This window comes from Oncorhynchus gorbuscha, linkage group LG10, assembly GCF_021184085.1.
Source record: "Oncorhynchus gorbuscha isolate QuinsamMale2020 ecotype Even-year linkage group LG10, OgorEven_v1.0, whole genome shotgun sequence".
Classification (NCBI taxonomy): Eukaryota; Metazoa; Chordata; class Actinopteri; order Salmoniformes; family Salmonidae; genus Oncorhynchus; species Oncorhynchus gorbuscha.
Genome location: NC_060182.1, coordinates 97,324,641 through 97,337,321, shown reverse-complemented (window position 1 = coordinate 97,337,321; position 12,681 = coordinate 97,324,641). Strand labels below are relative to the sequence as shown.

At 38.8% G+C, this 12,681-nt stretch overlaps 1 protein-coding gene across 9 annotated transcripts in view; it reads right to left on the bottom strand.

Moving 5' to 3' along the window:
* Positions 1-12,205, bottom strand: part of slc39a8 (solute carrier family 39 member 8) — a 46,907-nt gene extending 34,702 nt beyond the window's left edge. For 8 of the 9 annotated variants that reach the window (XM_046367596.1, XM_046367597.1, XM_046367598.1 and 5 more), the window contains exons 1-2: positions 11,697-12,205; positions 1,848-2,010 (exon numbers count right to left, since the gene is read on the bottom strand). In XM_046367596.1, coding sequence (XP_046223552.1) covers positions 1,848-2,010; positions 11,697-11,924 — 391 coding nt within the window. In that variant the 5' untranslated portion in view covers positions 11,925-12,205. The remainder of the gene's footprint in view (positions 1-1,847; positions 2,011-11,696) is intronic. The other variant, XM_046367604.1, reaches the window with a different exon arrangement.
* Positions 12,206-12,681: the final 476 nt, after the last annotated feature.

Genomic DNA, 12,681 nt, shown 5'->3' with positions numbered 1-12,681 from the left:
TGAATCAATTCTTCAAATACCAAACCCGGGCCAGTCCAATATGAATCAATTCTTCAAATATCAAACCTGGGCCAGTCCAATATGAATCAATTCTTCAAATACCAAACCTGGGCCAGTCCAATATGAATCAATTCTTCAAATACCAAACCCATTTTCACATTATGTTTTTTAGGAGGCAGGAGAATTTGAAATGAATTTGAATCAACTCTGATTGTGTTTATTAGAATTTTTACATTGCAAATAGTGACAATTATTTTTCATGCCAGGAGAGGTACCGGATCCTGGTAAATGTGTTCCAGAACGAAACAGTCCAAAACTGAGAGGTGCCAGATCCAGTTCTGGGAAGATCTGGCTCAAATTCAGCACATTGTAGCTAATGGTAGGTAACATGGTAGGTCATGTAGGTAACATGGTAGGTCTGTAGGTAACATGGTAGGTCATGTAGGTAACATGGTGGGTAACATTGCAGGTCATGTAGGTAACATGGTGGGTAACATTCCAGGTCATGTAGGTAACATGGTAGGTCTGTAGGTAACATGGTAGGTCATGTGGGTAACATGGTAGGTCATGTAGGTAACATGGTAGGTCATGTGGGTAACATGGTAGGTCATGTAGGTAACATGGTAGGTCATGTGGATAACATGGTAGGTCATGTAGGTAACATGGTAGGTCATGTGGGTAACATGGTAGGTCATGTAGGTAACATGGTGGGTAACATGGTAGGTCATGTGGGTAACAGGTTTCAGTACTGTGGGTTAATATGGTACTCACCGTGGTACGTAACAGGTTTCAGTACCGAGGGTTAATATGGTACTCACCGTGGTAGGTAACAGGTTTCAGTACCGAGGGTTAATATGGTTCTCACCGTGGTAGGTAACAGGTTTCAGTACCGAGGGTTAATATGGTTCTCACCGTGGTAGGTAACAGGTTTCAGTACCGAGGGTTAATATGGTACTCACCGTGGTAGGTAACAGGTTTCAGTACTGTGGGTTAATATGGTAATCACCGTGGTAGGTAACAGGTTTCAGTACCGAGGGTTAATATGGTACTCACCGTGGTAGGTAACAGGATGCAGGGCCGAGGGTTAATATGGTACTCACTGTGGTAGGTAACAGGTTTCAGTACCGAGGGTTAATATGGTACTCACCGTGGTAGGTAACAGGTTTCAGTACCATGGGTTAATATGGTACTCACCGTGGTAGGTAACAGGTTTCAGTACCGTGGGTTAATATGGTTCTCACCGTGGTAGGTAACAGGTTTCAGTACCGTGGGTTAATATGGTTCTCACCGTGGTAGGTAACAGGTTTCAGTACCGTGGGTTAATATGGTACTCACCGTGGTAGGTAACAGGTTTCAGTACCGAGGGTTAATATGGTACTCACCGTGGTAGGTAACAGGTTTCAGTACCATGGGTTAATATGGTACTCACCGTGGTAGGTAACAGGTTTCAGTACCGTGGGTTAATATGGTTCTCACCGTGGTAGGTAACAGGTTTCAGTCGAGGGTTAATATGGTCACCGTGGTAGGTAACAGGTTTCAGTACCGTGGGTTAATATGGTACTCACCGTGGTAGGTAACAGGTTTCAGTACCGTGGGTTAATATGGTACTCACCGTGGTAGGTAACAGGTTTCAGTACCGTGGGTTAATATGGTTCTCACCGTGGTAGGTAACAGGTTTCAGTACCGTGGGTTAATATGGTACTCACCGTGGTAGGTAACAGGTTTCAGTACCGTGGGTTAATATGGTACTCACCGTGGTAGGTAACAGGTTTCAGTACCGTGGGTTAATATGGTACTCACCGTGGTAGGTAACAGGTTTCAGTACCGTGGGTTAATATGGTACTCACCGTGGTAGGTAACAGGATGGAGGGCCGTGGGGTTTTTATATGGGCAGGAGGGCAGCAGCACCTGAGTCAACACAGCAGGACAGATCCTCTCCAGATGCTCCACTGTCAGCTGACTGGCGTTTGTCAACCCATAGTGGGACAAGATCTGGCCCACAGAGGGACACTGCAGGGGACAGAGAGAAGGGGTTCACATTACTGTCAACATTAGGATATAACACAGCGTGTTGCCATTTAGCCATGTGTTATGTTTATAACTGTGATATAATGGAACAATAAGGGATCATTCAAGATGCAGCAGGGATGGTGATTGAATAAGACATTAATACGATCCAACATATTCATGTAATATATTTATACATATTTATTTATATATTTATATTTATATATTTATATACATTTATATATATTTATACATATTTATTTATATATTTATATACATTTATATATATTTATACATATTTATTTATATATTTATATATATTCATTTATATATTTATATACATTTATATATATTTATATATATTTATTTATATATTTATATATATTCATTTATGTATATTTATTTATATATTTATATATATATATTTATTTATATATATTTATTTATATATATTTATATATATTTATATATATTTATTTATATATATATTTATATATATTTCTTTATATATATTTCTTTATATATATTTATATATATTTATATATATTTATATTTATTTATATATATTTATGTATATATTTATATACATTTATATATATTTATATATATTTATTAATATATATTTATGTATATATATGTATATACATTTATATATATTTATTTATATATTTATATATATTTATTTATATATATTTATATACATTTATATATATATTTATATATATTTATTTATATATATTTATGTATATTTATTTATATATATTTATATATATTTATTTATACATTTATATATATTTATTTATATATATTTATATACATCTATATATATTTATTTATATATATTTATATTTATTTATATATATTTATGTATATATTTATATACATTTATATATATTTATATATATTTATTTATATATATTTATTTATATATATGTATATACATTTATATATATTTATTTATATATTTATATATATTTATTTATATATATTTATATACATTTATATGAGATAGTAATATTTATATGATATTTATTAATGATGATATTTATAGTAAGTCATAATGATGAGACACATTTTTTATTTATTTAATTTATTTATATATAAAATTTATTTATATATCCCATTTATTTATATATTTAAATTACTATTAAAATTTCATGACATATATTTAGCAAATTAAATATTTATCCAACCAACAAGTTATTTAGGCTTTTATATTATATTATTATATATTATTATTTATTATCTATATATTCCAAAACCAAAAGGGAGAAAACATTTACCCTATATACGCAGAAATTAAAATATAAATTTGCCTTACCTTTATATATTTATATATATGTCCCATAAACATCACAAATGGTCCTTTTGTTCGATATCCATATTTATATATATTTATTTGTTTATCCAGAAAAACACCGGTTCCAATTGCTCAACGTGATACAAAATTTGTTACGTGTAAATTTGATTTCAAACTATTTATTTTGTAATACAACTATCAGGTATTGTTTTTTAAAGTAAATAATCTTAGAGTGATTATCTTAATTCAATACAGGAGGAAAAGAAACTTAGCTAGCCAGCTATTTATCAAACAGTACACTACAAGTGACTCCTAGCTCTGAACAACTCTCTTCATTTAACAAAGAATAACCTCAAACAATTTCTAAAGACTGGTGACTTCTGTATAGAACTCAAGCTAGTCCCTTAGAAATCTGGCATTCCAGGTTGTATCTCATTTTCACTTCATTTCATTACAGTACACGGGGTTTTGCTACATAAGTTTGATACTCACAGACATGATTCAAACAGTTTTAGAAACTTCACAGTGTTTTCTATCCAAAACTACTAATAACATCTTATCTTCTGGGGATGAGTAGCAGGCAGTTGAATTTGGACTTGCTTTTCATCAAAAATTCCAAATGCTGCCCCCTATCCTAGAGAAGTTTTAAGAATAAATTCTTATTTCCTCCGACAGCCTAGGAACAATGGGTTACCTGCCTTGATCAGGGAAGATAATTGTGTAGTCTGAGGATTTTTCTAGGTTACAGGCCAGCCATCTATTGTCGTTCTTTACCGCACCTAAACTCTAACCACGAGGCTACCTACCGCCCCAACACTGCTAAGCTAGCCTGCTAGCCCACGAGGCTACCTAGCCCCAACACTGCAGAAACTATTACACTCAACCCAGTCACACTTGATTAGTTCCAGTAATCCTAGTCACCCACTGCCAGCTGGTCACACCACTACCTTCAGCAGTACTGTATCATTTTAATCATTTTAGTCAATAAGATTCTAGTCACACCACTAGCTAGTCACAACACTACCTAGTCACACCACTTCCATATAATAGTCCCTAGTCACAACCACTACCTAGTCTTCACCAGCCTGTCAACTATGTGTCTGTTTATCCCTGTTCTCTCCTCTCTGCACAGACCATACAAACGCTCCTCACACCACTACCTAGTCACACCACTACCTAGTCACTGGTGGTCCCATATAATACCTAGTCACACCCACCTAGTTCCAGGTCTACCTAGTAGCCTCTGGAACTGCCAATCTACCTAGTCACACAAGTACCAGATTCATCTCAGCCTACCTGCCTCCTACCTCCAGTCACACCACTACCTAGTCACACCACTAGTACCATATAATTTAGTCACACCACTAGTACCAGATAATACCTAGTCACACCACTACCTAGTCACACCACTAGTACCATATAATACTTAGTCACACCACTAGTACCAGATAATACCTAGTCACACACTACCTAGTCGCACCACTACCTTGTCACACCACGTGTTCTACCTAGTCACACCACTAGTACCAGATCATCTCTCCCAAGTGGTCATTCACTCTTTCTCCCTTACCCATCTGTCTAATACCGCCTCCTTTGAATTCCATGCTGTCACAGTTACTAGCCCTACCTTTCAAGCTATCTAACATCCTTATCATTTATCGCCCTCCAGGTTCCCTCGGAGAGTCATCACCATAGTACCTTGATGCCTTGATAAGCTCCTTTCCTAGTAACACCACTACCTAGTCACACCACTAGTACCATATAATACCTAGTCACACCACTACCTAGTCACACCACTACCTAGTCACACCACTAGTACCATATAATACCTAGTCACACCACTACCTAGTCACACCACTACCTAGTCACACCACTAGTACCATATAACTCTTTAGTCACACCCTAGTTCCATATAACTCCCTAGTCACACCACTACCTTCCCCCTACCACAAGCCAATACGCTCGACCTCATCTTTACTAGATGCTGTTCTTCCATATAACCTCACTGCAACTCCCCTCCAAGTCTCCGACCACTGCCTTGTATCCTTTTCCCTACCTCGCACCACTCCAACACCTCCCACACACACCACTAGTACCCCCTAGTCACGGATGGTATAACACCTAGTCGTCCCACTACCTTCACGCTCTCTCACCCCACTACCTAATACCTCTTCCACCCTACCTAGTCACACCACTCCAGATAATACCTAGTCACACCACTACCTCCCACCACTAGTACCAGATAACACCTAGTCACACCACTACCTAGTCACACCACTAGTACCAGATAATACCTAGTCACACCACTAGTCCCTGATTCTGCCTCCTCAACCCTCCTCTCCTCCCTCTCTGCATTCCTTGACTCTCTATGTCCCCACTATCCTCCACCACTCGGTCCACCACTCCCGCTCCGTGGCTCGATGACTCATTGTCGAGCTCACAGAACAGGCTCCGGGCAGCCACTACCTTGTCAAATGGACCAAAACACCTAGTCACACCCTGCGGACCTGGCATCCTTCACACCACTACCTCCTCTCTACATTTTCCTCCTCTGTCTCTGCTGCTAAAGCCACTTTCTACCACGCTAAATTCCAAGCATCTGCCTCTAACCCTAGGAACCACTCTTTGCCACCTTCTCCACCCTACCTGAATACCCTCCACCACCCTCCCCCCTCCTCCCTCTCTGCAGATGACTATCTAGTCAACCATTTTGAAAATAAGTCACACCACATCCGATCCTCGTTTGCTAAGATAAACGTCACACCACTAGTTCTGCTAACACTGCCCTACCCTGTGCTCTGACCTCTTTCTCACCACTATCTCTCCAGATGAAATCTCCTAGTCTTGTACCAGATAATACCTAGTCACACCACAACAACCTGTCACACCACTACTACCATATAATACCTATCACACCACTATTACCAGATCTCTTCACACCACTACCAGACCATTACCTAGTCACACCACTACTACCATATAATACCTAGTCACACCACTAGTACCAGATAATACCTAGTCACACCACTAGACCAGATAATACCTAGTCACACCCTTCCGTCTTCAAGTACCAGATAATACCCAGTCACACCACTTCTGAAAAACCTAGTCGATCCCTCCGATGTCACACCAATAGTACAGACCAGTATACCTAGTCACACCACTAGTTCATATAATACCTCTCCAAAACTCTTGAACCACTAGTACCTATAATACCAGCTCTCCCACTATCTCTCTCAGAATGACACCACTTGATCCAAATCAGTCAGGTTTCAAGACTAGTCATTCAACTGTCACACCACTAGTACCAGATAATACCTAGTCACACCACTAGTACCATATAATACCTAGTCACACCACTAGTACCATATAATACCTAGTCACACCACTAGTACCATATAATACCTAGTCACACCACTAGTACCAGATAATACCTAGTCACACCACTACCTAGTCACACCACTAGTGAACCCAGATCCTCCTCTCCACCCTCTCAGATAGTTGGGCATCTCCGGCGTGGCCCACACTAGTACTATATAATACCTCACACCCTGACAGGTCGCACCACTACCAGATGGCGTGTCACATCTGTCTCCTCACCATACGCTCTCACCACTGGTGTCCCCCAGGGCTCTGTTCTAGGCCCTCTCCTATTCTCGCTATACACCAAGTCACTTGGCTCTGTCATAACCTCACATGGTCTCTCCTATCATTACCAGATAATACCAGTCACACCACTAGTACCAGATAATACCTAGTCACACCACTACCTAGTCACACCACTAGTATCAGATAATACCTCCTTTCCCCCATGACCAGGTCACATCTCTGCATGTCTGGCAGACATACCAGTGTGGATGACGGATCACCACCTCCAGCTGAACCTAGGCAACCACTAGTACCAGATGCTCTTCCTCCCGGGGAAGGACTGCCACTAGTTCCAGATGATCTCGCCATCACGGTTGACAACTCCATTGTGTCCTCCTCCCAGAGCGCTAAGAACACTAGTGGCGTGATCCTGGACAACACCCTGTCGTTCTCACCACTAACATCAGATAACACCGGTGGCCCGTTCCTGTACCAGTTCATACCTAGTCACACCACTACCTAGTCACACCACTAGTACCAGATAACACCTAGTCACACCACTACCTAGTCACACCACTAGTACCAGATAATACCTAGTCACACCACTACCTAGTCACACCACTAGTACCAGATAACACCTAGTCACACCACTACCTAGTCACACCACTAGTACCAGATAATACCTAGTCACACCACTGGCTGGGCACCCTGCCTGTGCCATTAAACCACCCTACAACTCATCCAGAACGCCTAGTCAGCCCGTCTGGTGTTCAACCTTCCCCAGTTTCTCACACGCACACCCTAGCTCCTCCACTCTCTCCACTGGCTTCCAGTCACACCACTAGTACCATATCATCCGCACCACAAGACCATGGTGCTTCACACCACTACGGAGCTGTGAGGGAACGGCACCTCAGTACCTCCAGGCTCTGTACCAGGCCCTAGTCACACCAACCTAGGACCACTACGTTCATCCACCACTAGTACCAGATAACACCTAGTCACACCACTAGTACCAGATTCCTAGCTCACACCACTAGTACCAGATAAACCTAGTCACACCACTGCCCTGGCTCCCCAATGGTGGAACAAACTCCCTCACGACCCAGGACAGCGGAATCAATCACCACCTTCCGGAGACACCTGAAACCCCACCTCTTTAAGGAATACCTAGGATAGGATAAAGTAATCCTTCTCACTACCTAGTCACACCACTTAAAATATGTAGATGCACTATTGTAAAGTGGCTGTTCCACTGGATGTCATAAGGTGAATGCACCAATTTGTAAGTCGCTCTGGATAAGAGCGTCTGCTAAATGACTTAAATGTAAATGTAAATAATACCTAGTCACACCACTAGTACCAGATAACACCTAGTCACACCACTACCTAGTCACACCACTAGTATCAGATAATACCTAGTCACACCACTACCTAGTCACACCACTAGTACCAGATAATACCTAGTCACACCACTACCTAGTCACACCACTACCTAGTCACACCACTAGTACCAGATAATACCTAGTCACACCACTAGTACCAGATAATACCTAGTCACACCACTAGTACCAGATAATACCTAGTCACACCACTACCTTGTCACACCACTAGTACCAGATAATACCTAGTCACACCACTACCTAGTCACACCACTACCTAGTCACACCACTACCTTGTCACACCACTAGTACCAGATAATACCTAGTCACACCACTACCTAGTCACACCACTAGTACCAGATAATACCTAGTCACACCACTAGTACCAGATAATACCTAGTCACACCACTACCTTGTCACACCACTAGTACCAGATAATACCTAGTCACACCACTACCTAGTCACACCACTACCTAGTCACACCACTACCTTGTCACACCACTAGTACCAGATAATACCTAGTCACACCACTACCTAGTCACACCACTAGTACCAGATAATACCTAGTCACACCACTAGTATCAGATAATACCTAGTCACACCACTATTTCAATGTAATATATATATATAATATATGTGAAATACCAAGGAAAATACTCACAAAATGTAATATGGTAACACATTTTAGTCCCAAAGGTAAGTCCAAGTAAGGACTAGCGTATTACTGGTGGTCCACGTGGTCCTTCTGTAGCTCAGTTGGTAGAGCATGGCGCTTGTAACGCCAGGGTAGTGGGTTCGATCCCCGGGACCACCCATACGTAGAATGTATGCACACATGACTGTAAGTCGCTTTGGATAAAAGCGTCTGCTAAATGGCATATATTATTATTATTATATATTATATTATTATTATTATTATTATATTATTATTATATTATATTATTATTATTATATTATATATTATTATATATTATTATTATTATTATATTATATTATTATTATATATTATTATTTATATTATATATTATTATATTATTATTATTATTATATTATATATTATTATATTATTATTATTATTATATTATTATTATTATTATTATTATTATTATATTATTATTATTGGTAATACAGTCCTGGAAGGCTGTTTCAAAGTAATACCTAAGAAACACCAATGAATATACATGGTCATGTATCATTTATTACCACGTAATTACCCATAACATACCTTGAAGTCATCTTCTCATCTTACCTTCTATATTTGTAGTAATAAGGCTGTAAAATGAGCTGGGTGTTTCCACATTGATAATAGTGTTGTTATTTGTAAGGTTGCACTGGATTGGATGGCTCCTTCTCATAAAGACAACAAAAACATGTTGTTGTTTTTTACTCATAAAAAGCTGTTTATTTTAGTCCATTTAAACAGACCCCATTTCAAAGAAAACAAGCACTCAGATCAGGTGTTAGCCAACACACCTGAACACACTTAACAAGATAGAAGATCGTTTTTTTTTAAGCTGAGAAAGGAATGTTCCGTATAAGTTTTTTTTTTAAATAACATTCTTAGAACCTTCTTTGAACGTTATTAAATGTTTTCATGTGTTTTTTTTTAATGGAACGTTTTCTTAATGTTCTGAGAACCTGACCTTAATTAAAACAGAACCAATGAGGAAACCTGTAGGAAATGTTCTGCGGAAGTATTTAAATTCCTACAGAATCAAGTTGTTTCTTAACATGCTCAAATTTGAAAACATTCCCAATGTCAAACCAGTTGGAGAACATTCCTAGAACGTTACCCAACTTTAAATTAAATGTAACTTTTAGGAAACGTTCTGTTAAAGTAATGAATTATCATGAAAATAACATTTTTTTTGTTGCCAAGTTCCTTAAATGTGGTGAGAATGCTCCAAAGCCAAGCAACTATCCTGCATCATTCCCAGAACGTTGTGGGAAGGTTGTATGCAGAACAACCATAGGACAACCACGCTCTGAGAAACACAGGGTTCTCAGAATGCATACTATGACATGCATCAGCATGCTATTGCAATCTGGTGCCCGACTGCACAGTCGATGATGTGGCACGCAACCTTTGGTTGATGCATGCAACGTCCGAGCAGTAGAACGCAACCAATATCTGTGGTGCTGCTCCTTGCAATGTCATCTCGCTGAGTCTACCTTTAAATTAAAGTCAATCTCATTGGGAACCGCAGATTCTGAAACTTGAAAACCCCATTAGAAAAAAAACCTTGAAAACCCCATAAATGTTTCATCCACTATTTAGAGAGAAACTAATTGAACATAATTAATTATGTTTCTATTTTTATTTTAGAGTCAAAGATAGTTTATTTTTTCAAACGGGTTTGTTAATTATTTTAGATGACTAAATAGTTTTTTAATGATTCTTTTTAGTTTTAGCTTTAGTGGTTCGAATAGATTAAAATGTTAGCTCCATCTTGGTTGCCCAGTGGATTCATTCCATTGACAGAGAATAGAGGTTTATAGGTTCAAATCTCACTGATGCCGTGTCACAATAAAGAAATGTGTGTTTGCATGATTAATGCCTAAGGTAATGAATTTCCAAGTGTCCCATCTGTGCTTGGAATTATTTTTTTTAAAGTTTGCCCAAAAGAAGCTAGCAGTGTTAATAAAAGTCTAATTGAAACATTCGGTGAAAGTTTTAAAGATAATTTCAGTTTTCATAATTTTAATTTTCCTCCCAGGAACACTTTCAAGGAACCAGAGTAAAACGTTCTCAGAACATCCCTGCAACCTACCAATAAATGTTTCCAGAAAGGCATTTTCGCTTCAGTTCTCAGAACATTGGGGAAAAAAAGTTCAGTTTTACCGGTCAAGAAACTTATGGCTTCGTTCCCAGAACCAATGGGAAACCAAACATTGTACGTTCCAACAACTTCCAAGGAATCAAATGAGCTAGCTGGGTTACTATTGCATAATAAAAACGTGCTATCTCATGATTATGACTTACTTTGTCATTATTATGACTTACTATCTCAATAGGCTTCCATAAAAATAAGACCGTTAATTGCATTACATTGTGCTGAGTAAGTAATTACTGAACATTGTATTTTTCAACAGTGGTCTTAAAAATAAAAAAATTGATAACCTATTTCATTTTTTCTTCTTCCATTGATACCTTCTTGTATTTGCTTATAAGCACCGTAGAAACGCATTAAAATGTAATATCTTTGAATGAGTTATCCACCTTGACATTTTCTGAAACGCAAGGTTTTTATTTTCACGGTTTCCTCATTAACCATAGGAAAGTGACGTCATCGTGAGGACTGCAAGCAGAATAGTAGTGAATAAGAAAATCAATACAATATTCATGGTGGGGGGATGGGGGGGGGCACTGTTTAGGGAGGAAAGTTGTTAAGTGGTCTTAAATATAAGGCGCATTGTACCTCAGAATTGATAAGTGGGTTTTCCTCATCCACAATAAAAGCTGGTCTTCTGGTTGATATTAGCAGCAGAAAGTGTTCAAGGTGTGCTGTTGAAATAGATCCATTTTCACCGTAAAACCGCAATATGTCCTCAAGAAAGCCTTGTCCTTTCTTACTGTCCACTTGTACACAATTCGATAATGAAATAAAAAGAAGCGCGCACGTCACTAAAGATCCGAAGTGATACATTGTATCTGGTAAAGTTTTGATGCGTCGCTTGCTCTAAAGAGAAAACGTGTAAATACTGCATGGAGTTTTCATTGAAATAAATATGCTTTTACAATCCTACAGAAAAAAAACGGAAGGAACGCTTTTCAGCGAGGCAAAGTATTCATCGATCCAAAGCTATTTCCTTTAACTTTCCGTTACATGTCATTATAATAAGGACTGCAATGATAAAGACAGGTCCTGTTGCACATTCGACTCCGTTCGTTCTGGGACGTTCACTGAATGAATCCTAGTAGGGCTATGCTATCAGTAGTTGCAGAGATTAGAAAGCGATCCAGCGGTTCAAAGATCACCTCAGCATGAGCCGGTTGGAAGGAGAATATTGAGGTGACTGTTTCTACGACATTTGGTGGCACAGGGGGGCTGTTTCAATGGGTTCTTTGTGACTTTTTTCACTTGCTTGCCAACGTGTTCACTGAATTACCGTATTACAACATTAAAACGGCGGGTTAAATGGGGATAAATTGAGAGCCCCCTATGAGAAAAACGCACATGTAACAGGGAGTGCCAAATTCCTAATGGTAAAATTGACTGTTGCTTCAATCCGTGTGTTAACATGTGTAGTTTGTGGAGCAGGGACACTGAAACCCTTGTGAAATATAAAGGGAACTTCTTAGATAATGTTCTTACTGCCTCGTTGTGGATAGTGGATATCACTTCACCCAATGACACAGTAACGGTACTAAAAGCCTCACCCAGAACATTGGCATTATATTCT